Source organism: Geotrypetes seraphini, chromosome 2 (assembly GCF_902459505.1).
Source record: "Geotrypetes seraphini chromosome 2, aGeoSer1.1, whole genome shotgun sequence".
Classification (NCBI taxonomy): domain Eukaryota; kingdom Metazoa; phylum Chordata; class Amphibia; order Gymnophiona; family Dermophiidae; genus Geotrypetes; species Geotrypetes seraphini.
This window is the reverse complement of record NC_047085.1, coordinates 408,331,179-408,344,104: the sequence shown is the minus strand read 5'-3', so window position 1 is coordinate 408,344,104 and position 12,926 is coordinate 408,331,179. Positions and strand designations below refer to the sequence as shown.

Sequence of the window (12,926 nt, the reverse complement as noted above, 5' to 3'; positions counted from 1 at the left end):
AGAAAGGTTCCAAGATGGAGACAGCAAACTACAGACCGGTGAGTCTCACATCAATAGTGTGCAAACTAATGGAAACTTTAATCAAACGCCAATTGGATACGATCCTGAATGAGGAGAATCTACGGGATCCCCGTCAACATGGATTTACTAAAGGGAGATCCTGCCAATCCAATCTGATCAGCTTCTTTGACTGGGTGACGAGGAAGCTGGATGTTGGGGAGTCCCTGGACATCGTATACCTGGACTTCAGTAAAGCATTCGATAGCGTACCACATCGCAGGTTGCTGAGCAAGATGAGTTCTATAGGATTGGGCGACACATTGATGAAATGGGTTGGGAACTGGCTTGGAGGTAGGCTTCAGAGGGTAGTGGTGAACGGCACCCCCTCCGAAATGACGGAGGTAATCAGTGGAGTGCCGCAGAGCTCGGTCCTGGGCCCGATCCTATTCAACATCTTTATAAGAGACTTGGCAGAAGGGCTGCGAGGTAAAATAACATTATTCGCCGATGACGCCAAACTAAGCAATGTAGTGGGCAAAAGCACAACAGACATAAATTCAATGTCCGACAACATGATGCATGACCTACTCCTACTGGAGCGCTGGTCTAGGTCCTGGCAACTCAGCTTCAATGCCAAAAAATGCAAAGTCATGCACCTGGGCAACCAAAATCCATGCAAGACTTACACCCTTAATGGCGAGATCCTAACAAGAACTGAAGCAGAACGAGACTTAGGGGTGATCGTCAGTGAGAACATGAAGACTGCCAATCAAGTAGAGCAAGCTTCATCCAAGGCAAGGCAAATCATAGGTTGCATACGCAGGAGTTTCGTCAGCCGTAAGCCTGAAGTCATTATGCCATTGTATAGATCCATGGTGAGGCCCCACCTGGAATACTGTGTGCAATTCTGGAGGCCGCATTACCGTAAGGATGTGCTGAGACTGGAGTCGGTCCAGAGAATGGCCACCCGGATGGTCTCGGGACTCAAGGATCTCCCGTACGAGGAACGACTGGATAAGTTGCAGCTGTACTCACTCGAGGAACGCAGAGAGAGGGGTGACATGATCGAGACATTCAAGTATCTCACGGGCCGCATCAAGGTGGAAGAAGATATCTTCTTTTTCAAGGGTCCCGCGGCAACAAGGGGGCATCCGTGGAAAATCAGGGGCGGGAAACTGCATGGGGACACCAGGAAATTCTTTTTCACTGAAAGGGTGGTTGATCGCTGGAATAGTCTTCCACTTCAGGTTATTGAGGCCAGCAGCGTGCCTGATTTTAAGGCCAAATGGGATAGACACGTGGGATCTATTCACAGAGAAAGGTAGGGGAGGGTCATTTGGGTGGGCAGACTAGATGGGCCGTGGCCCTTATCTGCCGTCTATTTCTATGTTTCTATGACGTGGGCAACAAGTTTGTGATGTTGCTCATGCCAGGAAAATTTAAAGAGGTACGAGGGAAGGGAAAGGAAGGGGAGCACATGCACGGCAGGGGGGGTCAGGAAGGGGCGAGGGAAGCGGAGAAGGAGACGGGTACCAATGCCCCCACCAAGACATCACCTGGTGTGGACCACTCACCCCAGCCCCCCTTCCTACACCACTGTTCTTATGCACCTAAATATGGGCCTCATGGAAATTTTGTGCAAGACGTTTTAGTGAGGGTCATGTTCAGGTGCAAAAGAACAAGCCCAAATGTATACCCCCCATTTGAAGCAAGTTTTCTTCACATATAATTTGAATATATTTAACCTGAACGCGTGTTGTGTGATGAGCTGACTCAGTAATGAAATATCAGTGATGAATTGTCATGTAATGAGATGTCATCAAACCCAATCGACACATAATGAAAGCACTATGGCACCCAGTTTCAATCTGCTTCCTATGAATTAACACCTTAACGTGCATTAGTATTGAGTTGACCCATAAAAATTAAATTAATCACATCAAGGCTTACAAGGCAATTCTATAAAAGGTGCACAGGCATTTACGCACGTATTTTGTGCATAAATGCAGAAGTATATGCCGCTTATGCACACTGCCCTAAAACACTCTACTGAATGCTCACAGATAAGTGGCATAATACGCAATTGGTAAGGGGCATACACAGAGGAAAACCATGGGTAAGATGTGGGCATGCCAAGCAACAATGCTCAAATCTTATAGAGTACTATAAGATGTGCTCATTAAGTGGTATGTTTAGGCATGTCCACTTATACCTGTCATTGAGCTGGCATAAGCAGGCACAACCTTTTTGGTGCACCAATGCCAGATTTATACCAGTATTCTATAATGGCATCAGGATGCCCTGATGCCATTCTAGAATTAGTGCTCCCTATGCTAGATTAGGGTGCCAATTTACAGAGAAGCTAGCACGGGCACTAAAAATGGTGCTTCTCTTAGGTCTATTCTATAGAAACATAGGTGCCTAATTTTCTTGAGTGAATAGTAACGCAAGTTGCGGAGAATGCAGGCACATTTAGGCATGACCATTGTCACCAGTTCTATAGTTGGTATAAATGCCTATGCCTAAATGTAACGCATGAATGCACATAAATTATAGCACTATGCCCAAACTCTACCAGTGCTCACACCCAAGAGCAAAATATGCACCATCAAGACATGGTGCATATTTTTCTGTTGGTATTGTATAAGAGACCATTTACTCAAGTAAATATCTACTAATGCATTTGAATGACTACAATACTGTCATTTATGTGCCTTCTTGCTGCCTAAAACTAGGCAGCTCTTTATAGAATTATTCTGGAAAAATCAACCGTGTATCTTCAATACAGTACCTTTACAAGTAACACCATCTCCATAATAGCCATAAGGACAACGACCACATTTGAAACCTCCAATTTGTCTTGGTTCACAGGGAACCCCTGGGAAACAGGGAGAATCTGCACATGTTAAAACTTGCAGCATTGTTGTTGCTGTTGGTTCCAGCATTGGTGATGACTCAGTGACTTTCACAGGGATGTTCCATAAAGGATCTTCCTTCAGCCTGAGCTGTGGAACTTGAACTTTGGTATTAATTCCTTCATTTTGCAAACTGCTCGCTGGTGTGTTCCCATTTATTGTTTTAGATTTCCCAATAAAAGTTGTACGCTCACTGGTTAAAGGGTTTTGATATTCTGTCCGTATTGCAAATATTTTTTCAGGAAATGATAGTTTGTGCCTTGAAGGTGTACTTAGCATAGTCTGTTCTCCAGAGGGTTGACTTCTTGTGTCCAATCTGTTGATTGTTCTGGAAGCATGGCTAATAACCTTTATACCAGTAGTGTGGTTTGCAGTTATTCTAGGAAGACTCCTTGGCTTTGAAGTTGTTGGTTTTAATTGTGGAATGTTGGAAACTTCTTGGAAATTGGAAATTTTGGTAACAACAGATTTATCTTGGTCAACAACAGCTTCAGGTATATGAAGAGGCAATGATTGAAAGCCTAGATAGCAAACACAAAGCAGGATATAAAATTTTGCCTCACATTTGAGAATGAAGTGTCATTACATCAGTATGCTATTCTACATATGCCATTTAACAGTACTCTTATGGAGGGATATTTTTGATAGGACATCTAAGCCTGACTTTGAATATTTTGAGAAAAATTTCCAAAAATCAGGTAGCGAAAATGCCCATTTTTGAACCAAGACATCTATTTTTTTGGCCATTATTGAAAAAAAATGTCCAAATTAAAAATGTCCAAAACAAGTCATTTGCATGTCGGAGGGGCCAACATTTTTAATGGACTGGCCACACAAATATGCCAGCAAAGCAGTGAGGCAACCTAGGGATCACTGCTGTGAATTTCACATTAAGGGTGGCAGGTACACATCTCATCATAAATACATGCATACATTATATGGTGAGCCCTCCAAAACTCCCTCAAAACCTACTGTATTCACCTGTCTACCACACTTTCCACCACAAGTGTATTAGTTAGGGTGGCATATGGGCCTGGGCCCCCTTCTTTACAGTCCACATCATTGCTAACCAGGCTATTCCAGAGACCTGCTTGCACTGCTCACTATTTTGAGCCAATGAGGACCTTCAGCCCCTCCCACTACATCCCAAGATGCATTGGGAGGGGGAAACCCTATCATTTGCAGCAAACAGCCCTATAGGCAGTGATCAGCCTATGGGTTTTGGGATTTTTTTCGCACTTTGGGTAGTGGGAGGGGTCATGACCACCTGGGGAATAAGAGGGGTCATGCCTTAAATCCTCCAGTGGCCTTCTTGTCAGTTTGGGCACCTTTGTGGAACTTAGACGCAACTTAAGCAGGTCTATCTTCCAGCATCTAAGTTCCCTCTAGGAAAGCTTTGATTATGGCTGGGGTATGTCCAGGTTGAAGCCCGCCCTATTCCCACCCATAACACACCTCCCAACACGCCGCTTTGCTCTCTGGAAGCACAGCATCTTAGAAATGCTGCTGCATGCCCAGAAAGTTGTTTTTGATTATCGGCACTTGGACGTTCCTGCTATTAGGACATCCAAGTGCTGACATAGGCTGGGTTTTGGACTTTAAAGTTTTGATTATGAGCCCCATATTCTATAAACAAAATCTTAACTTAGGTGCTTAGGTGGAAGAGTTTATTGATTTACTGTGTAGTTCCATTCATCTGAGGCTGTACATTGTGACACTTTTTCAGTTGTGTTCATGCCCAACACATCTAGAGACATTTGATCCCCTGATGCAGACATCATTTAGCCAAAAAAGCGGCTGTGTCAGGTCCTCTTGTTTGTGCCACCAGGTTCTGGGTGTAATAAATTGACTTTAGTTCTAGAGAATGATATGGGGTCAAATTTGTCCCCATCCCCACAGGAACTCAATTTCCCCGTCCCGTCTCCGTGAGTTTTGTCGCTGTCCCAGTCCCTGCCCCATTCTTGTAAGCTCTGCCTTAACAGCACAAGTCTCAAACACTTATGATTTTTTAATTTTTAATTTGAGTGCAATTTTTGAATATGAAGATGGGGGGTGTTATATTTATTTGTCATAGATTACAATTTGATTGAATTTAGGTGCTATTATAGTGTAATTTGATTGTATATTGTGTTGCACTTATTTTTGGCTTCAAAATGAATATAGATAATTAAAAAATAAAAAAGAGTCTCTATTAAGCACTGATTATTGATTTTATACAGTTTTGCAGATCCTAGACAGTCCGTATTTCAGCATTAAAGTCTGCCTCAGGGGCTCAAGAGACATCTAAAGTGCAAACATAAATTAATGACAGCAACAAATTGAATAGGAAATACATAACCAGAAACATAAGAAAAACAATTATATGTCAGATTGAAATTAAATAACCAAGAACACAAGATGACACTTTGGGATTTTTAACATTGTGTATATACTATTATGTAGCAGACAGTATCTGTGAATATACAAATATATATTCTAGAACATGGTGAATGTAACAAAACAGCTATTAAAAGAAATAGCCCAAGTGACAGAGAGATAAATTATGAAGTGTATTTGTGAGTGAGAGTGTATTCATATTGTATAATGAAACAGTGTGAAATAGTGAATAAATGAATGAGATGGAGTGAAACTTCTTTTTAATAGAACCTACCCAGTAGATGGCAGTATTATTTTATGGTTGACTTGCTAAATGGCAAAAAAAACCAACTATTGATTTTATCTCTGGTTGATGTGTTCAAGTTCCATCCCCACTCCTTTATTACTTGCTTATTTATCATGACGTTTTGTTCATTTGTTTTTTGCTTTGTCACTTGTTCAACCATGGGGACTGCCACAGGCAATTTTTATATATTGTGGATTATGATCCCAAAATTCTTAAATGTCAACAGTGATAGTATAAAGGTAAACTTATGAAGAGGCACCAGACGTCCCAGTCCATAGTCATAAACAACATCAGCAATAGAATAAACCTTTGCGGTACCATAAAACGGTGAATTCAGGCATTGGGATTTCATAACAGGATTTCCGACAAGGTCCCTTGTTTCACCAGTGGTTTTCCAAGGTAACCACTCTCACAAGAAGTCCTTACTGCTAGAAATAGTTTGAAATCACCATTGACATTTATGAATTTTTGGAGTGTTATGTGAGTTTTTGTAGCTGCTTTGGACATTTGGACTAAGGTAGAGTTTTTCAGATCCATAATGTGTCTTTCTTCTTCATTTGTTATTCTGAGGAGTGTTTATCCCTGTGTTGAGTGGAATTGGTCTCTATACATTAGGTGATACTGAGGACTTTTCTCCAACTTATATTAAAAAAAACTTCATTTTATTAAAAATTTAATTAGGTCCAATCCACTTTATTCCTAGTGAATGTATTTTCTGAATGGTTTTGGATGTTTTTTGACTCAAATTTAGGTGCTAGGAAAAATTTGACTGAGTGCTATTCTATGTAGAATAGTATGGATTCCTGAGCCCAACATTGGGTGTGAGGACTTATGCTCGCTGAATCCTGGTATAAAGCCTTGGTCACAAGTTGGGTGAATAACCATGATATACTGCACCCAAATATTTGGAATGCCCCCTGATTCACCCATGCCCCTGCCCTTGGCCCTACCACCTTTAGGGTTGTATGCAAGACACTTTGGGGCATATTTTACAAATGGCGTCTTAAGTTAAGCACCAATAAGCATTCTACTGTTACCTTAATTGGCATTAAAAAATGTAGGCACCTAGCGGCGCCTACAAAAACAGTGCCTTCATTGCGTCTATGGCGGCACCTTAGAATGCCTAATGTTGAAGTAGGCATGATTAACACCAGAAACAACCTTAGGAATTCTTAGGCACCTTCATAGATACGATTCATGTCAAACATAGGCGCCAAAAATGTAGGCCTTCAAAACCCTATGTTTGAGGTAGCCGCAATTCTACATTGCATGACTGGCATTCGAATGGAGTGGAGATAAAGTGGCGACATGAACCTGAGAGGATTCAGCTAAGTTGAATTGTATCTTAGCTGTTTGATACCAATTGTGACTTTTTTCTTCATACATTGTTTATGAGTTTTTTTGATTGATTACCATTTTTGACTAAATTTTGGGGGGACTCAAAGCACTTTATATCTCCTTTTTCCCCCCTTCTTTGAATGCATACCTGCACTTTATATTTATATTCATTTGCTTATGAAATTTGTTTTGAGACAAGGGAATAAACAATGTACGGAGCAGGGTTTATTTAGACCTTTGGTTTGGTGCTAGTGACCTATAAATACCTGCCCCGGGGCCTTGTGTGATTTGGAGGGTTGATTGAGCCTGTACTGAAGTCCCTTTAATTGTATGGTTTAACCTAATTAACCTAAACTGCTGGTGTCATTCTGGTTGGGAGCCAAAGGTTTGTGTTTTTTTACCAATTATTTCAATCTAGTTCTGACATTCGATTGGCCACCCTTATATAGGCAGCCGCCGATATCTGTGCCGTTTGTAGAATCCAACCCTTTGGGTACGCAGCCTAACACTTAGGCAGATGCATGAGTAAATCCAGATTAGTGCCAATTAACTCCAATTAATTCAAATAATTGGTCGTTAGCACCCAATTGACTAGTTTATGTGCATAACTGGGATCCATGCCCAAACTAGACACCCAACTAGAAAATGGGCAGTTGTGTATATAACTTAATAATTTAATCTTAATTTGGGTTAACAGCCAACCATAGGCTATAATTGGTGCTCAGTGATACAAATCAGAAGTCATGCACATACTGTAACTGCCCTTACTATTCTCTAAGCTGTACGCTCAGATTCCAGATTGCGCAACTTCAAGGGGACATGGACATGGGAGAGGCATAGGCAGGTTAGGGGCATATCAGGCAGTTAGATATCCTGGATATAGAATACTATCGTTTAGGTACCTATATAGTTTGAAGCTTTGAATAAACATAAACATAATTGCTTTGAATAAACAAACATAATTGTAGGAATGACCACTTACAGCAGCCTTTGAGCTCTCGCCTCTACAAGGGCTGATCTTTCCTGACAATATCCAGTCCTGCTTTTCCACCCAACAAGCTCAAATCTCCCTCTCACCTTACCCCCACAGTAATAGGGCAGACTTTCAAATCTATTTTAGACGCCCTAAAAAACAACCCTTACCACCTACAATAATACTACTTACTGCTCAATACCAAAGTAGTCTAATTAGTTTGACCTTGAAAGATGGGGTCTGGTAGATTTCAAGAGGGGTGGCACTCTGTAGCAGAGGTTATCAATATGTGATACAAGTACCCCAAGGGCTAAGCAAGTCCCCTGCAAGGGGTACATGGTGTCCAGTAGAGGACCTTCCTCAACTCCTTCCTGCCACTTCTGCTTCTTCAGACCAGCAGGAGTAGCAGCAAACCAACCTAAAGCAATCCCAGGACCATTGCCGGTTCTGCTAGTCTCCTGCCCCCCTCTGACTGCAACTTCCTATCCCAGAGTAGAGGACCACAAAACCAACAGTGTACACCTGAAAACTGTGGCCCCAGCATTGCTTTACTGGTCTCGAGAAGCAGCAACAGCAGCTGGGGTAAGTAGAAAATGCAAGGATGGATCAGGGAGGGGGGGGAGAAAGAGGGAGATACTGAATGGAAGGAGGGAGAGAAAGAGAAGACGCTGGAGAGAAAGGGAGAGAAAAAGAGAGGAAATGCTGGATGAAAGGGGGACATACTTTTTTCATGGAAAGAGTGGTGGATGCCTGGAATGCCCTCCTGTGAGAGGTTGTGAAGATGAAGACAGAAAGAGTGACAGAATTCAAAAAAACTTTGGATAAAAATGATGGAATCCAATTAAAGCAAAACTTAAACTACCTCATAACTGGAGTGAGCTGTGATGGCAGCTTCAGAGGTTGGGAAGTAAGACCGATGCCAGTCAGACTTCTACAGTCTGGAAATTGTAAATGGGAAAAACATTAGGATTGGGGTTCAACGTCAATTAGGGAAAATACTTAAGCGTGCCTGATTACTATTCAGTATATTGTAAACTGCTTTGGGTGAATTTCTTCATTAAAAAGGTGGTTAATAAATCCCAATAAATAAATAAATTACAGTAGTTGGGAAGTAGGACTGGTGCTGGGCAGACTTCTACAGTGTGTGCCCCAAAGCTGGCAGAGAGACAGAGACAGAGATGAATTATACCAGTATTGTCCCCTTTTCTGCAGTTTGAGGGGAACTTTCAATTTACTCCAGGATGGGGCCGCTCTGTGTTTCGGAACTGGGCATCTCTGGGATGTGTGGCCATGGAACATCTGCTGGAGCTGTCCACCGAGAGTTTCCCCTCTTTTCAACAAGTCTGTGATGTCTGGGGTTTACCTCACCGTTATCTATTCTTTTATTTCCAATTTTGGTATTATTGGGATATTGAGCATTGGATGCATGAGGGGACTTGGGTTAAGGGGCAGCTGGATACCATTTTTTTCAATTACGCCAAGTCAGCTCAACACTTCTTTATCTACTTTATCGGTGCTTACACCTTTATGGCTTCATTGGGAACGGGATCTTGGGCTTGACATCTATGAGAAACAGTTCTTGGCTTGCTTGCGGACCCTATATGCTTATTCTAAGTCTGCTGATTTTCAAGAACTACAATATAAGGTCCTCCACACAGCTTACATTATCGGACAGAGAGGAGCGCGATTGAGGCTTTGGGATAGTGATCTCTGTGTTAAGTGTAAATGCCTGACTGGCACCTATATTCATAAGAACATAAGAAGTGCCTCTGCTGGGTCAGTCCAGAGGTCCATTGTGCCCAGCAGTCCACTCACAGGGAGGCCCAACAGGTCCAGGACCTGTGTAGTAGTCCTCTATCTTTACCCCTCTATCCCCTTTTCCTTCAGAAAATTGTCCAATCTCTTCTTGAACCCTAATACTATACTCTGTCCTATCACGCCTTCTGGAAGTGCATTCTAGGTGTCTACCACCCGTTGGGTGAAGAAAAACTTCCTAGCATTGGTTCTGAATCTGTCCCCTTTCAACTTTTCCAAATGACCTCTCATTCTTGTAGTTTTCGAAAGTTTGAAGAATCTGTCCCCCTCTACTTTCTGTATGCCCTTCACGATCTTGTAAGTCTCTATCATATCCTCTCTAATTGTCCTCTTCTCCAGGAAAAGAGCCCCAGTTTCTCCAGTCTCTCAGTGTATGAAAGGTTTTCCATACCCTTTATCAAACGTGTCGCTCTCCTCTGAACCCTCTCGAGTATCACCATATCCTTCTTAAGGTATGGCGACCAATATTGGATGCAGTACTCCAGATGCGGATGCACCATCGCCCGATACAATGGCAGGATAACTTCTTTCGTTCTGCTTGTAATACCCTTCTTGATTATATCTAGCATTCTATTTGCTCTCTTAGCAGCCGCTGCACACTGTGCCGTCTGCTTCATTGTTTTGTCCACAATTACCTCCAAGTCCTTTTCTTGGGTACTCTCACTCAATAACATCCCTCCCATCGTATAGCTGTACCTCGGGTTTCTGCTTCCTACATGCAATACTTTACATTTCTCTACATTGAACTTCATCTGCCATCTCGTCGCCCACTCCTCTAGTTTGATCAGGTCCCTTTGTAATTCTTTGCAGTCCTCTTTAGTCCAAGCACCACTAAATAGTTTGGTGTCGTCTGCAAATTTTATTATTTCGCACTTCATCCCTGTTTCTATATCATTTATAAATATATTGAATAGCAGCGGTCCAAGCAATGACCCCTGCGGAACACCACTCGTGACCCTCCTACCCTCTGCTTCCTACCCGCCAACCAATTCCTAATCCATCTATGTACGTTTCCTACCACCCCATGGTTCTTCAGTTTCCGAAGTAGGCATTCATGGGGTACCTTGTCAAAGGCTTTTTGGAAATCTAAATATACGATGTTTATGGGGTCCCCTTTGTCCCTTTGTTAATTCCTTTCAAAGAAGTGCAGTTAGTTCATTAGGCAAGATCTCCCCTTGCAGAAGCCATGTTGGCTTGTGTTTAGAAGTTTATTTCTTTCAAAATGCTCATCGATGCTGTCTTTTATCAGCGCTTCTGCCATTTTCCCTGGAACAGAGGTCAGACTCACCGGTCTGTAGTTCCCCGGGTTACCTCTTGATCCCTTTTTAAAGATGGGCATAACATTGGCTATCTTCCAATCCTCTGGGATCACTCCTATTTTCAGGGATAGATTGCAAACTAGCTGTAGTAGTTCCGATATTTCCTCCTTTAGTTCTTTCAGAACCCTTGGGTGGATTCTGTCCGGGCCTGGCGATTTGTCAGTTTTTAATTTTTCTAACTGCCTGCGTACGTCTTCAAGGTTTACTTCCATGGATGTTAATTTATCCATTTGGTCTCCTTTGAAGATTTGCTCAGGTTCCGGTATGTTGGATGTGTCCTCTTTTGTAAATACAGGTGAAAAGAACATGTTTAGTCTTTCCGCCACTTCTTTCTCCTCCTTCACCACTCCCTTCCTGTCTCCATCATCCAGCGGTCCCACCTCCTCCCTAGCTGGCTGCTTCCCTTTAACATATCTGAAGAACGATTTGAAATTTCGTGCTTCCTTGGCTAGCCTTTCTTCATATTCTCTTTTGACTTTTCTAACCACACGGTGACATTCTTTTTGATACTTCCTGTGTTCGTTCCAGTTCTCCTCAGTTTTGCCCTTTTTCCATTTCCTGAATGAATTCTTATCACCAATCGCTTTCTTCACTTCTTTGGTTATCCACGCCGGATCTTTTGTTCGATTCTTTTTGCACCCTTTTCTGAATCTTGGGATATGCAGATTTTGCGTCTCGATCACCATGTCCTTGAATAAAGACCAGGCTTGCTCTACAGTCTGCCATTTCTTTGAGGTATTCCTAAGTTTCTTGCTTATCATTACTCTCATCACTTCGTACTTTCCTTTCTTGAAGTTAAAAGTTGTCGCTATGGTTCTCTTTCCCTTCATTCCTTCCTTGAGTGTCCTAGGCTGTCCATTTGGGGGGGAGGTGCTTCCTCTTTTGGAGCAGGATGTGTACCGTACAATTGAATAGGATTATGGGGTACTTTTGTTGGGCATTCAGACGCCCCTCCTGGAACAGGGATTTAATGTTCCCCAATGCCGTTTCTTTTATAACGCCATCCTCCTAGTTAAAAAATTGATCCTGACTTGCTGGATCTCGGAGGACCCACCCCCAGTGGCCCAGTGGAAGAGCAGATTACGGGAGTTGGCACAGTTTGAGATTCAGTCATACACCAAGTCTCCGCACATGGCTAAACGGCATTATGTTACCTTGTGGGAGCGGCTCTGTGATCTCATGTCTCCTTGAGTGAGAGTGGGGATGCTGACTTCCCTTCTGACTGTTTGCTGCATCTTCTAGGCTGGTCTTTGCTGCTTTTTGGTACCTTGGTACCTTGGGGTTGGGGGGGGAGTCGGGTAAGTCTGTATGGCTTTGGACATGTGTTGATGTATGTGTTATGGTGACTGGTGTGTCTGTGCATGAGAGTCTGGTGGTATGCTGCTTGCCTGTTTGACTAGGGGTATGTTGAAAATGCTGGAGGGGCACTATGTCTGTTTTCCATGACTGTATTACCTTCCTGTTCTCTTTGGTCTTGGACGTTGCAGTTGGGTTTTGTTTAGCTTTTGGTTTTATTACAGTACTGGGTATTTCTAGAGGGTAGCTTCTTTAGGAAACGTTACTGTTTCTGTTGCTTCTTTGCTGTACCTGGCTGTTTTTGTCTTTTTACAAATTTGTATTCTGTTTAGTTGTGACTTTCTCCACTTTCAATAAACATACGTTAAAAAAAAAGAATTATACCACTATTTAATAATGAAGACATGGAACTTCTGCAGAGTGTCAGATTCAACTCTGGCCACCTTAATGGGCAGATTGGATGGAATGTGCAGACTTTTATCTGCTGACATTTATGCTGTTGTTACTACGAAGTGCAAGACCTACAAATTACAAAATAGAAGAATCCATGTTTTACTGCTGTGGTAAAAAATGGGTTTAGTGCACAGGAAAGTCTTATGCTAGGACAT

At 42.4% G+C, this 12,926-nt stretch overlaps 1 protein-coding gene across 1 annotated transcript in view; it reads right to left on the bottom strand.

The window, feature by feature from the left end:
* Nucleotides 1-12,926, bottom strand: part of VWDE (von Willebrand factor D and EGF domains) — a 174,549-nt gene that overhangs the window by 27,178 nt on the left and 134,445 nt on the right. The window contains 1 exon segment of the mRNA XM_033931003.1: nt 2,792-3,436. Within this exon segment, the coding sequence (XP_033786894.1) occupies nt 2,792-3,436 (645 nt within the window).